Source organism: Gallus gallus, chromosome 1 (genome assembly GCF_016699485.2).
Source record: "Gallus gallus isolate bGalGal1 chromosome 1, bGalGal1.mat.broiler.GRCg7b, whole genome shotgun sequence".
Taxonomy (NCBI): domain Eukaryota; kingdom Metazoa; phylum Chordata; class Aves; order Galliformes; family Phasianidae; genus Gallus; species Gallus gallus.
This window is the reverse complement of record NC_052532.1, coordinates 122,951,824-122,965,722: the sequence shown is the minus strand read 5'-3', so window position 1 is coordinate 122,965,722 and position 13,899 is coordinate 122,951,824. Positions and strand designations below refer to the sequence as shown.

At 46.6% G+C, this 13,899-nt stretch overlaps 1 protein-coding gene across 5 annotated transcripts in view; it reads right to left on the bottom strand.

Moving 5' to 3' along the window:
* Positions 1-13,639, bottom strand: part of GPM6B (glycoprotein M6B) — a 106,340-nt gene extending 92,701 nt beyond the window's left edge. For 4 of the 5 annotated variants that reach the window (NM_001397182.1, NM_001012545.2, NM_001397184.1 and 1 more), the window contains exon 1: positions 13,458-13,639. In NM_001397182.1, coding sequence (NP_001384111.1) covers positions 13,458-13,461 — 4 coding nt within the window. In that variant the 5' untranslated portion in view covers positions 13,462-13,639. Of the gene's footprint in view, positions 1-4,926; positions 5,015-13,457 lie in introns of all 5 variants that reach the window. The other variant, XM_046940759.1, reaches the window with a different exon arrangement.
* Positions 13,640-13,899: the final 260 nt, after the last annotated feature.

Below are 13,899 nucleotides of genomic sequence, written 5' to 3'. Positions count from 1 at the left end.
TCTATCAGCAAGCCTGTGCCACCATCAAATTGTACACCGAGACACAATGTGAGAATTAGTTATTGAAATAAAAAAGTATTTGGTTTCACTTTTTAGCCTACTTTTCATATTTGTACTTATTGCCTCTCGCTGCAGCTTGCCATGTAATTGGGGAAGGAAGAGGTCAGCACGGAACATGATGGAAAGACGATCAGTTTGAGATCTTCAGAGCCAAGGTACCTTCCCCAGAGCTACCACTGTTACTTTTAAAAGTACTTGTATTTGGGACTTTCAGGAGAGCGTTACCCACTAAAGAAACATTTTGTAGAAGTCGACTCTCTAAAAACAATTAATGCTTTAATTTTTTAAGCTCTTCACATAAAACAAAGCAAAACCAAGTTAACTCTCCTGTTCTCTGAAACACTGAGGCAACATCACCTGGCTCTGGGTCCTCCTATTTCTGATAGAAGACAGTGCCTGCACTCAACTGCTTCAGAGCTTATAAAGAAAAAACTGCCAATTTTTTTTATCTTGGGCTCCTTTAGGGCAGCCATCAATAAGTATCTAGTAAATGGTTACTTTCTACCTTTAAATACACCATTGACTTAGCCTGCTTTAGATAAAGAGTTGAATAAACTACTCGTGTTAACTGGAAGAAGTTCAGTTGAATAATCTTCAAATTAAAGATGCCTGCGTCTGATATCCACTGAGGCTCTTTTACTGAAATGGACTTCTGCTTTTTTTCCTTAAATGAAATTTGCCTGCATGGAACTTATTGTAAAAAGAAAAAAAAAAAAAAAGAAAAGAAAAAAAAAGAAAAGAAAAGAAAGAAAAAAGAAAAAAAAGAAAAAAGAAAAAAAAAAGAAAAAAAGAAGAAAAAAAAAAGAAGACAGACCTATATCAAGGCAAATTGAAACATATCAGAACAGCCCAATTAACACACTGCCTACAGTAGACAGTATGTAAGCCGTTTAGTGTTGAGAATCTACAGCCTCCAGCGTTTCTGCCATCACGTTAATTACATTTACTAGGGGCTGAGCAGGTGGCAGCAGTAAGATTTGAAAATACAATTCCTTAATGCCAAGGAGTATAACACCTACAGAAGCTGTACGAAGGAAAAAGAGATCTATGCAATTATTTCCCAGCACTGTAAATTAATTGCATGTCTAATTTTAGGCACAGGGCCTTCCTGGAGCCTTACACCTTGTCTTAAAAAGACTGCAGGAGAAAGGAAAGGAAACTCTCCACTCCTTCCAAAGGGAGTGGGTAGGCCTGCACTGGGAGCTGCTGGAAGCAGGCCTCGGTGGTGGGTGGTGAGGGTAGAGATCCCCACATGGTTCCAGGATTGGACAGATGCCATGCACGGTCCAGTCAAACACACATTTTTATCATAGAATCATTAAGGTTGGAAAGACCACTAAGATCATCTAGCTCAACCATCAATCTATCACCACCATACAGCTCAATCACATCACTATGGCAAGCCACGTTGTTGTGGCTTTTAGGAAGGAAAACAGTGCTCGTACGCAGAGCGCAGCGTTGATTAACAAGCACTAGCTTTTGGCTAACAGGACCCAGTTCAGCCCCTTGGGCCTATCTGACCCACTAACCACTGCTTCCTAACTACTCTGCTATGGCAAAGTCTGACTGAAAAATGCAGAGCTTGCAGAGCAGAAATATATGACGCTTACGTCAGTTTTACAAGGATTTCCTTAACAGCGTTATTGTGAAACGCCCTGTTTCCCCCACCCTCAAATTTATTGGTTTTAGATTAAACGTTTGTAACAAGGACGTAGCAACTAATGGAGCCCCTTTAGTGACTGAACAGGGAATGCGTGGAAGTATTGGATAGACCTATTGCATTGCTCAAACGCCAGCAATCATTTTACAGCAATTTCTCATTTCCCTAAAGGGAAAAGGCAGGGAAGAAGCACAGGAAAATTGCAAAAAAACTGCTAAATCTCTTACAGTGCTGTCACGGAGGCCTAACGCTGGCCTGAAGACCTAAAGCAAGCAGGAAGAACTGCAACTTTTCAAGATCAGAACAACAACAACAACCAAAAAAACCCACATGGATGAGGGAAAACTTAAAATAAGTGCCAGCCACTAAGTGGTCAGAAACCAAACAGTAAACAGAAGTCTCCAAAATAATAGCGGGTCTTGTGACTTTTTGAGCATTCAAGGACTACAACAGACAATGGCTGGATAGGAGCTAGAACAGACACTGAAGATTTTGTGGTGCCTAAGAACAATACACCCACAGCCCTCCGGAAGGATGCTAATCAGCCTCCAGCTAGAAAGCAAGCAGACAAGAGGGGAGACCCTCTCTAAAGAGTGTGAAACATCTCTTGGGTAGTAGAGGCTAACGGTATCTTCCACAAAGCCTACTCTTGAAAAGGGAGGAAGGACAGGCATGCTTAGTGATTATCAACACTCCATCATTTCACAGGACTGAAGAAAATTACACTTAGCGACCTCTAAAATAAGTTAGGAAAAAAAAAAAAACACAAAACAAAACAACCAAACCAAACAAAGCAACAACAACAAAAAAAAACCAAAACAATAGCAGTTTGGTCTAAACCACACCATCTACGTACAGCTCACACATTTGCTTTCACTTCCAATAGCTTCCAAAATGGGGGAATATACAATACGAGTCTTGAAACTAAGGACCGGTATCATTTCACTGAAGAGACTGTGAAAACAAACAGTGGTGGAAAAAGACGACTACCTGATCCAACGCCAGATGGCACACCTATGGAGGGCATAGCACAAGACAGGGCCGTTGGGGCAGCTGGGCCACTGTCCTGGAGATGAATTTGAAAAACCACTTCAGCAGCTTTCAGTAGGACCTGCCAGAAGAATGCTTTGGAAAACACACAGTACAGCTTCAGCATGATGGATGCTGACACACCTTGCTAGTTGCGGCCTAACAACAAGATAATCTGCCCTAAGACACTTCTTTTTCAAAAGCTTTAGTGCAGTTTTCTGATGAAAACTCATGTTCAGGCTTCCACGGTTTGAGATTAAAACTATCTCATTCTCTCGCTTTTTCCTGAAGATCCTACATATGTATACAGAAAGCAACTTCCTCAAAGCCCTAAGAACTTTAATGCGATAACTCCTACAAGTCCTATTTTGTTATCTAAGCATTCCAGATGACACACCATAGCGTTCCCTTTCACACCTCATTTTCTGCACCCACGGCCCTATCTCTTTAGAGTTCGGCTCCCACGAGGCAGTGGCAGCCATCAGTGAGCCCAGCAGCTTGTACCACTGCCCTGACAGCATCCCACCATGGTGCGTGGTACAGGTTGGCCAGGCCCCTGCTGTCTCTACAGAGACGATTGGCCTCAGTCAGGTGCTAACAGGTGCTACCTAGGGGATACTACTGAAGGGAAGGGAAAGATTTCACCAAGTAAAATACTGCTAGAGTCAATGACCATGCCCTAATTCAAACCAGGCTCTTCTAAATCCGTTTCAGGTTAATTTTAATTACTGTACAGCTCTTTCTGGGCATAAGCCAAAGGGGTTCACAGCAGAAATGCAGCAATCACTTAGAAGGCAGGAAGCTGCTGTGCTGATTCTGTGAGCATCATGACCTGAATTAATTAGTATGTAGTGCCACACGCTTACTTAAATCATCTCCAGGTTCTGCAGTCCTGATCTAACATTGACAGTCGCCACAGCTATGAGGGAGAGAAAGGGCGGTGGTAAAACCTCCCCTTGAACAGAGGGAAGTTTAGCATTATTGTATCAACCATAATAGGAAAGAAGTTATGCAGCCTAGGCAGAGCAGCACCAGACATCCACACTGAGTAACTGCTGCCCCACTGGGTATACGGTTGTTGTGATTGACTTCAATGCAAAGCCACCTCCTCATAGGGCTTATCATAAGTGCAGGGTATGTCAAGAGTATACACAAACTCAAGGAGGATCGCTTTATCTAGTGCTACTGCTGGGTCTGAAAAAAGCCCCTTTCATTGCATCTGGGCAATAATGGACATAAAGCAGACACTAGGAGAAGAAAATCTAGCCTTACTTCACACTCAATCCAGAAAGGATATATAGATGGACCATCCTCCAAACCCCAGGTGCTCAATATGCCTTATATATTGTTGAGCCCCAAGAGCCCCGGATCACCCACACCAGGGATGCCAGCAGTGGGTGCCTAGCTAAAGATGGCTGTAATCCTGCTCTCCTCTCATCCTTCATGTTCTGTATATCATTAACTTCAGTGCTTAAGAGAAACACAGCTGTCTTGGCAGGTCACGGTCAAGGAAGAAAGGAGGTATTGAAGATAATAAGAGCAAAAGCTCCTTAAAAGCCTTGATGACCTAGGGGAAGGATTTAAAATTAATTGCCAGCATCTCCTGGCAGGAAGCACCAGCACAGCATGTCCTGCGTGCCCTGGAATGCAAGCTGCTGTCAGCAGGGTGCTCCCCCCAGCTGTCCTCTGTAGGACAGACAGAGGTACACAGCAGCTGTCCTGCCTGAAGGCTGTAAGCATCACAGCTTCGGCTTCCACCAGAAGAGGAAGGACTCTGATGGAAGTTCACTTATGACTACAGAAGTCACGTGAGAGCTCATGAGCCAAATCCTGAACATCCTCAGACTCCATGTAGCAGTTAGGATCAATTCAGACTTGGGATACTGCTGTGATGTCAGAAAGTTTTCCTAGGTGATACTGCCAAGAAAATATTACCAACGTGGAAAATAAAGGCAATCATTTTTCTCCTATGCTTAAACTTGACTGAGAAGAAGACTCTCCAGAAAGATATAACAGTCTGATGCAAATGCTAAGCACAAGTGCTGAAGCAATGAAACATATGCAGTGAAAAGCTTGACATATTTTCTGAGCAAGGCAACAGAAAACACTTCATTTACAAGGTACATGCCCTAACAGAAGGGACATTTCACACGTACAGAAGAAGGCAGACTACTGACCATGTGGAAAGTGGGCACAGCAGTCACACTTTTCCTGATGAAAGCAAAAAGGCATGCTTTCCTCCTACTATTCTTACCATCCTCTTCCCTAAAAAAAAAAAACAACAAAGAGTTAAGGATCAAATATTTTCATGAGGATGACAGTAGATGAGAACTTAAGCAGGCATCATTGCATTTTCTGAATTTCCAAGCCTGCATTATACCAGAGGAAGGAACAGTTCAGGATTTCACATGGTGGCTGCTAATGACTTCTCCCCTCCTGCATGTCCTTATGAAGCCCATGGTAGGAGGCCCCAAGGAGTTCTGCACAGGAACTCATTTAGCACACCAGAGCGAAAAGGAGCAGAGATAATACATTTCCAAGCAGCTGCTGGGTGGTCTTTTTCATTATTATTATTTATTTATTTGGTTGTTGGTTGTTTCTTTCAAAAACAGAAACTCGGGGTTTAATTTCCATTCTCATCCCTCAGTTAAATTGTGAAATCATGGAATCATAGAATTCTTCGGATTTTTTGGGAGGAACCCTTAAAGGTCAACTCGTCCAACTCCCCTGTTTTCTGCTATGTTGAAATAAGAGGAATATTCCCAATTCTCAAATTCATTTGAGCAGAATTCTTTCTAAGAAGTGAGGCAGACTTCAGGAAGTTGACTTCCATTAATGTGGAGGGTCCTTCTACGCACAAGAAACAGCAATCTTACCTGAGATCAACTAATAAAGTATCAAAAAAAAAAGTTCTGTCAACCAAAAACCTTTTGTCAGAGGAAGAAACAGGCACTGCTGACTGTGAATGGGATAGCACTTTCCTCATTTCTTTTCTTTGCATGTTCTTATAACAACAGAAAAGACTCAGCATACGGTAATTAACATATTTATACACTAGGCTTTAACAACAGCTGGGGCATCCCCATTAGCCTTGGCAACCACACTAAATATTCCATGTGTACCATGCCCTCCAGTTACTGTGGCAAAAGAAACACAGGCCCTCAATGGCCCTCCAGGAAATCCCTTCATTTTGATTTAAGAGAGCATCTTCTGACATTCTGTTTATTTTAGAACTGTTTCTCCCAATCTTCCCACTGTTTTCTTTCTCCAACAGGGGTACGCCGCACGCTCTGAAGCAGATGACAGCTAGCAGCTATCACAGGGAGATGTCGTCCACAGAAAGCACGTCTGCACGTGCCAAACGCATCGCCTGCCTGTGCCACAGCAGCTCTCACCTACTGCTCGTGGCAGGCGTGTGCGAACACAGCAAGAGCCTTGGCCATCAGTCCGCTGAGAGAGCATTCAATGGAAGATCGAGTGTCGACACAAAATGGTCCAAAAGGCAGGAGGAGGCAGACCAGATATAATCTGCCACTATGTGAGGAAAAACAATGAGGAAAACAAAACCGTGGAATTACTACGCAAGGGAGTACGCTCACTCAGATTGTAACTACGGGATCAGTATGAGCCAGAAGGGGAAATAAACAGTGGTCTCTAGCAAAGGAGCATTTAAGAGTACCTATAAAAAAAAGCAGGGATAGTAGGGACTGCGAACAGCTTACCCACAGACATACACCCTGCATACAAATCTCAGAAGAGAAGCAAATCGGGAGGGAAGGATGAGGCTTGGCCATGAGGTCCAATGCTTCCTCCTCTCTATGAGAAACAGCCTAACCCACGCCAGGGAGCTGACTGTAACAGGGAACACATGTGACTGTTCGCAAGACAACTGGCATGGGAAGCCCCCGAAAATCCAGAAATAAAGTTTCACAAGGAAAAAAAAAAAGTCATTTTAATGAAATCTACGGACTATTTGAAGCTAAAATCATTCCACTCTTGATGAAAGCTGCTACCTCATTCGTGCTTTCTTTTATTTCCACCCACTCCTCAAATAGATACCTTCAGTCTGTCACGGCTGCTCTACATTATTAGCACTTCCAAGTGACTTTTCTGCTTCCCGATTCTTTTCTGCCTCTCTTAGAGGAATAAGAGGAATCCAATATGTGGTAGATCACCATGACTTCTCAAATGTGGTGTTACAAGCACATTCGTGGCAGATAGGACCAAAAAACCTCGCAGCAGAATTTGAGGAGCAAGTTAAAGACAAAATATCTATCATAGGCTTTCTATAGCTCAAGTCGGAGGAGAAAAACAGGTATTTTTGAAACTGTTTAAAAATAATTTAAAGGGGGAACTAAAAATAACAGGCTATAAAAACAAAATTACTTACCGGCTATTTTTCATGCTAAGTCATTAACGTTCCTAGACGCTAGCTGAAACGTGGGATTTTCATCATACAATTACTGTGCATGAGAAATTGCCATTTTAATTTCAGTCTGGAATGGGTAGCTCTGGCCAAATCAGTCAAGTATAGCAAAGCCCTCTCGTTGTACCTGCTTACATCAAATTCTGGTTTAATGGAACATTTATCAGCTTTAGCACCTAGTAACTTCATTGGCTGGAGAGCAGGCAATAACAGATTACGCAATGGGTTTTGTTATATTCCCCTGGCGTGGTATGAGAAATATCTCAGAGATTTCCAGAGTCCTGGCTTTTGCACCAGCCCCCGTCACAGGGCCGGAGCAGATGTTATAGGAAGCGTTGTTTTTTGGGCCACCTTGCAAATCGTGGGCTCTTGACAGATGTGCTGGAACAGCTCCCTGCGCCTGCACCATGAGCTCTCGGCTTCACGTACTCCCACCAGTCAGCTCTTACTCCCCAAGTTTTGGCTTCTTTTTGTAATGCATGCCTAAGCAGCTCAAGAAAACCATTTGATTTCCCACGAGGGAAGCTCTATGTGGTAAACTTATTTTCAGCTGTGTTACTAGCAAATACAAGAACACTCCTTACACTTTGGTTTGGGGAAGAGCATGACATTTATGTCAACGCAGTTTGGGCAATATAAGCATTAGTCTATGTGTAAACAGCAATCAACTGAAGTCTCTGAAAAGTACTTAAAAAAAAAAAACAGGAAAAAAAAAGGAAACTCATGGCCTTTTAATATAAAGCACTGAAGATCCAGGCTGTTGTTCTAGTTCATACTTGCATGGTATTTGTAGGCATGATGTGTTCAGGACTTTCCTGCAGCAAATCCCAAGTGAAGTTCCTAGAACCTAGGATTTAAACAGCTGTAAAAAGACAACTTGAACAAAGCACTGCCTTCAGTTGCAAAATCATAGAATCACGGAATCTGTGGGTTGGAAGGGACCTCAAAGCCCACCCAGCCCCATCCCCTGCTGTGGGCAGGGCTGCCCCCCACCAGCTCAGGCTGCCCAGGGCCCCATCCAACCTGGCCTTGAGCGCCCCCAGGGACGGGGCACCACAGCTCTTACCACCCTCAGAGTAAAGAATTTCCTCCTAACACCTAACCAAAATCTCCCCTCTTTTAGTTTAAAGGCATTTCCCCTTGTCCTTTCACTATCTGCCTGTAGTCTCCCTCCTGCTTATAAGCCCTCTTCAATTGCTGGAAGACCACACTGAAGTCTCCCCAGATCCTTCTCTTCTCCAGGTTCAGCAAGCCCAGTTCCCTCAACCTTTCTTCACAGGAGAGGTGTTCCAGCCCTCTGATCATCTTCACGGCCTCCTCTGGACCCGCTCCTACAGCTCTGCATCCTTCTGGTGCTGGAGGCCTCAGGCCTGGACGCAGTACTCCAGGTGGAGCCTCACAAAGGCAGAGCGAAGGGGGACAATTCCCTCCCTCTCACAGCCGCCACCCTTCTTATGACAGAACCCAGGATGCAGTTGGACTCCCAGGCCTGAAGCGCACACTCCTGGCTCACATCAAGCTTTTAGTCCACCAAAAAAAATAACTGTGGTGCACTAGAAAGCAAAACACGCATAAACCTAGAGAATTTAAAATCTCAGCGCAAAATCTCTTGAAAACAAGCCAAATTTAAAGACCACCAGGCCTCCCTTGGCAGCTTTGTTCCCACTTGCACTGCAGTTCATCTTGTGCACACTCCCAGTATCTTAGGATTAGAAGCCTCAAAGAATTTTCTAGAGTGCAAGCTGACAAAAATATACATTACAAGGTACAGTGAAAAATATATTGGAGAGCTCAAGTTAGCTCCCACTTGCTGGCAGGATGAGGAAGGCAGATTCTTCCTCGATTAGCCATCAGCAGCGGGCTCCACAGCTCCAGCCCAGCAAACACTGATAAGCTCAAATGTATGTTTCCAATATGAAGAAAACCAGCATGCTACTCAAAACGTAATCCTCCTCTGGCCGCACTCCCATCATTTACTCTGTTTCACACATCTCCCTGGACACCAGACCAGTCGTACTCTTAACACCAGGTGTGCTCCCTAACCGGCAGCGCCCAAACCAGCAGCAGAAAGGCAATGACTTTTCCTATGCTCTCATTCAAACACTAAAACAAACCAACAAACAACAACAAAAAAACCCACCACATAAAATTATAAGAGCTGCATCTTAAACTGGATATCCAAATCAGTTTGTACCTTCAAGAAGCTCATTTTTCTTCACCATCCACGTCCCCACTACCTGTGAATCATAGTCCTTGTTGAAATTCTTCCACCCCAGGCCAAAAAAAAAAAAACAAAAAACAAACACCCAACAAATACAAAGCAAAAACACATTCCTGAAAGTCACTCTCTTTACATATTCCTGCAGGCTAAAGTTTCCAAGCACCATGCGCATTCAAGGATCAAAGAGGAAAACAAACACACACAAATGGCACACAGCGAAGCATCATCGAAGCATGGCTCCGTTTCAAGCACATCTTTCTGTTAATGAAACATAAGCTCCATTCACATTTTGAAATTGCTGCTAGACAAACAGCTCAAAAAAAAAAAAAAGAGAACAAAAGATCCTGAATTCTCAAAGTTCTCTGTAAATGTTTCCCAAGCCACAACTCTAGTGCAAACTTTTGAGCCTAAAACCCAAGAGACAAGTAACTGTGGAGAAGTAGACGGCCGAAGCACTAGAACAGCATGGCAATAGAAAGCAGCAGAGCAGTGAGCACTAAGCAGTGTGCACAGTGTGAGCTGTTACAATGAGCGGTCAACCTCCCCTCATACCCGCTGCTTTTTGCTGTGCTTACATGGAATGGTAATGGGACATGCTGATGGGCACAGCTTAGCCAAGGCCGCCCCACCTGTGGTCAGGCTCACATCTAATTGCAGAAGAAAGGCAAGGGGAGGTCCAGGAGACTGGGATCCACTCCAAGCACTGCCGCCTGGGGTCATCTCCCTCCAGGCCCACTACGTTGCCCACAACCTGGATGATGCCACCATACCATTCCATGGCTCTTTGGGTTGTCCTTCACCCTCTCTGGATATTTATGTTGCAGTCTTCCCAGTGCAAGCTTCTGGATCAACACAGAGCACAGCAGGCTCAGCTGTGACCCGTGCGTTTGTTACAACATCTCAGTTGCCCCTGGCTGTCAGAGACAGTATTCCCTCTCCTCAGACTTGCTTGCCACAACTCAAAGCCAAGCACACCTGCTCCAGCTCTCATCGCTCCCAGACTCCAGAGAACAGGGAAGTCTGCCATGACATCAAGCACAATGGGTGCAAGGCATACTGAGAACAGAGCTTCTCTGTGTTCATTTTCAATTCATTTTACCTTAGTCCAAAATACATTTAGGGCTAATTCTTGGTTTTGAGAGTAATGACTCTGGTAGCAACAGTCCTGAACAAATACCATATAAAAAAATGATGCTTGCAACATCACAACTACTGGCAGAAAAGCACAGGAGTCAACCTGAGAAAAGATACCTGGCTGGAGAGAAATAATGCAATGCTTTAAGTGCTTTAAACACTGGATGTGACACATAGGTTTGGGCTGGTTGAAGGTCAAGAGATACACTGAAGGCAATGGATAATCAAAGCACTCCCACTGCTCAGCTCTCCAGGGGGTGAAATCCCTAACCAGGAGTGCATTTTGGCAATGTAACGTTTCCAGATCCATCTGATGTATCATCATTCACGGAGGGGACAGCAGTCCTGTATCACTGAACCATGCGCTTAGAAAGAGAGCAAGAGAGAACCCATACAGAGGGTGAAACCTCGAATTATTTAGGACACTGGGAAACAGCTGAAATGCACAATGTTTTCTTCTCCATCTCCTCCTCAGACAGGAAAGTTTACATCAAGAAGGCAAATTTAAGCACTTTTCAATAGCCTGAAACGGGTCCCGTGGAGACAGGGAAAGGATGGCAGTATAAAATTTTACACTCTTCCAGTTAAACATATTTAAGAGGTGCAAGATTTAATAGAATACGGACTACAAGACCTTGCAATTGAAATCTAGCCACCCTTAATGACCGACACTAATCAGATTTTACTATTACCGGAACACACAAAAGACTGCAGCTCCTGCTTGGACAAAGTGAATAGCTGACAGAAAGAATGAGGGCTGATTTTCTCTCAGGATTTGCCCCCCAGTTGTTTATAATAAGAAAGCCTAGCTTGTGGAATATCTGAACCTCCTGTGAAGACACTTTACAGCAAGGTGAGGACTTGGTTCCACGCGTGGAAAGAGCATGTAAGCTGCTCCTGAAGTTGACAGGAATGGTCCACATGGGGCACGGGATATTGCTGGGATAGGGGAGCATCACTCCATGCTGCTGGAGCCCTGGGACCCCACAGGCTGGTGGCTGCCACAGAGCAGTCATGGGCACAGCATCCAAGGGGAGACAGGAGACAAGCCACACGGGGCAGGCATCGCTCCACCCCTGTTTGCAGCAGTTTGGTGGAGAAGAAAGAAGAAAAGCTATAAAACTATGGGATCACAGTCATTCATGTACTGCTCTTCAAGGTTTTAGAACAAAGCTGTTTTGCAGTTTTTGCTCATTATGTAAAACATCGCCCACACCTCCCAGGTGAGGCACTGCAATATCAAGGCGGGTCTCGGAGCACAGGATGCACAAAGCACCGTGGTGGTTAGTGATGACAACCCTAGAGTCAGTGTGAGCCACAAATGTCGGTAACCACAAGCCCAACTTTCCAAAGCACTGAGTGAGCCAATAGCCCAATGCATTCCATGGCAGCAGTTCCAAAAAGGAAAAGAAATCAGTCATGGCAGGCCAGCCTAACACAAAAGTTTTGCACGAGTAAGGACAATTCAAAGGGTCCTAATGAGGAACAGCCAAACACATCCTCGTGATTGGGTCGGGAGGCCGCACACCAGCCCCGGTCCCACAGCCCCGGCCGTGGTGAGGCTGTTACGCAACACCCCAACAACGCACTGCATTCACCATGGACCAGATCGCTGCTACAAAGGCTCTATTGCTGCGAGCTCTGTTTGCAGCATCCCATCCGAGGATGTCCCCGCACCCAGTGGGTCACAGCACAGCCACCCATGGGCTCAGTGCTGCTAAGCCAAGAAGCGGCCAGGCATAGAACTTTGGGCCACTGTCACCAGCAAGGGGTTCAATACGTGCTTCCTTCTTTCCAGTCCTCTTTTCTCAGCCGGTCCGTGAAGGACAGCACACCCATTGGGACACAACCTGTACACTGCCTGCACACCTAAGGCCCACACACCTAAGGCCCACGACTCGTGAGGCTGTGCTGGGGTTCTTCTGAGACATCAGCACGATGATACAGATTGGCTTCTTCAAGACGAGCCACCTTTGAAGACCTGGAGCAGCTTTTTGGTTTTGAACCCTGAGCCACTTATGGGGCGTTATCCGCACAGACAAAGCTGTCTAACAAAATACATACTCTCACACCTCGTATAAGACGCTGTGATCCAGCAAAGGCTCCTCTTTCCTCAAAAACTTTTCTTCCCCTCTCCTCCCCTCCCATCCCCATCCTGAGATCCCTCTGACACCGACCCACAGCCGCAAAGCAAAAGCCTACGTTAAGAAAAGGCCAACAGATGCGGGAGCGGCCGTAACTTCACAGCTTCGTTTAATATCAATTTCAGAAGTTTACACAGTGGAAACGGTCTAAGAAGTGACTGTGGGAACGCACACACAAAACCCAAGCTCGTCAGTACATACAGATCATACATACAGAAGAATCGGTGCCGTAACACACATCTAAAGGGTGTTGGAAACTTCGGCAGAGCTCACTAACGGGGCCACAGTGCCTCAGGAGCCAGAGCCCAAACCGGTTAATAAGCAGTTCGAAAGTAAGGAATGAGGTGATGCGAATTAATTTAACTAAGTAGCAACCGTAGGAATTCTGTCAGTTTCCCTTGGCTGGGCAATTAAATTCTCTTTTATTCCTCCCCTCTTAATTAAAACCGGAGGCAGCGCCACAGAGGCGCGCTGTTACACACAGGGACGCGCTGAGCACCGCGCGGGCACCGCGGCGCTTCCCGCCCGCCCAACTTCCCCGCGGTCCGATTCATTCCGTGCGCTGCCGCTCGGGGGGAGACCGGGGACGGCCGGGCGGGCTGCAGCGCCCGCACTCAGCCCCTCCCGCACGCCCGAAGGAGCCTCCAAACCTCCGCCCGACCCCGAGCTTCTCCCCCTCCACGCGGGGCTGAGCCGGGGACGGCACCGCTTCCCAGGACCCCAAGAGCGCCGAGGCCGGCGAGCCCCCCGCACCTGCCCCCTCCTCCAGCCCGGCTCGCTTACCCATGGCTGGCTCCGGTCTCCCGAGCCGTGCGGGGCGCTGCGGGGAGCAAGCGGGGGTTCGCCGTGCCGGGCTGGGCTGTGCCGGGCTGGGCAGAGCCGGGCTGGGCTGGGCTGGGCGGGAGGCGCGGCGAAGAGCAGCGGCCGCAGCTCGCACACACTGCTGGGCTTCGCTCGCCTCGGGCGGCTGCGGCGCGGCCGGAGGGGCGGAGACGGCCCCGCCCGCACAGCCCGGGGGCCCGGCCCGGCTCGGCGCGGCTCGGCCCGGGGCAGGGAGGCGGAGCGCCGCCCCGCGACAGCGCCGGGCAGTGCTGCTACGATCGCTCTCCGGCCGCACGAGCGGGGTCTTAGTTCCTCTCGGGGAAATGGGAGGGCAGCCCCAAGAACCAACGGGGTGGGTTGAAGGTGTGTGCGGGCGCATGGAACCCTTCCACGGTCAGATGCG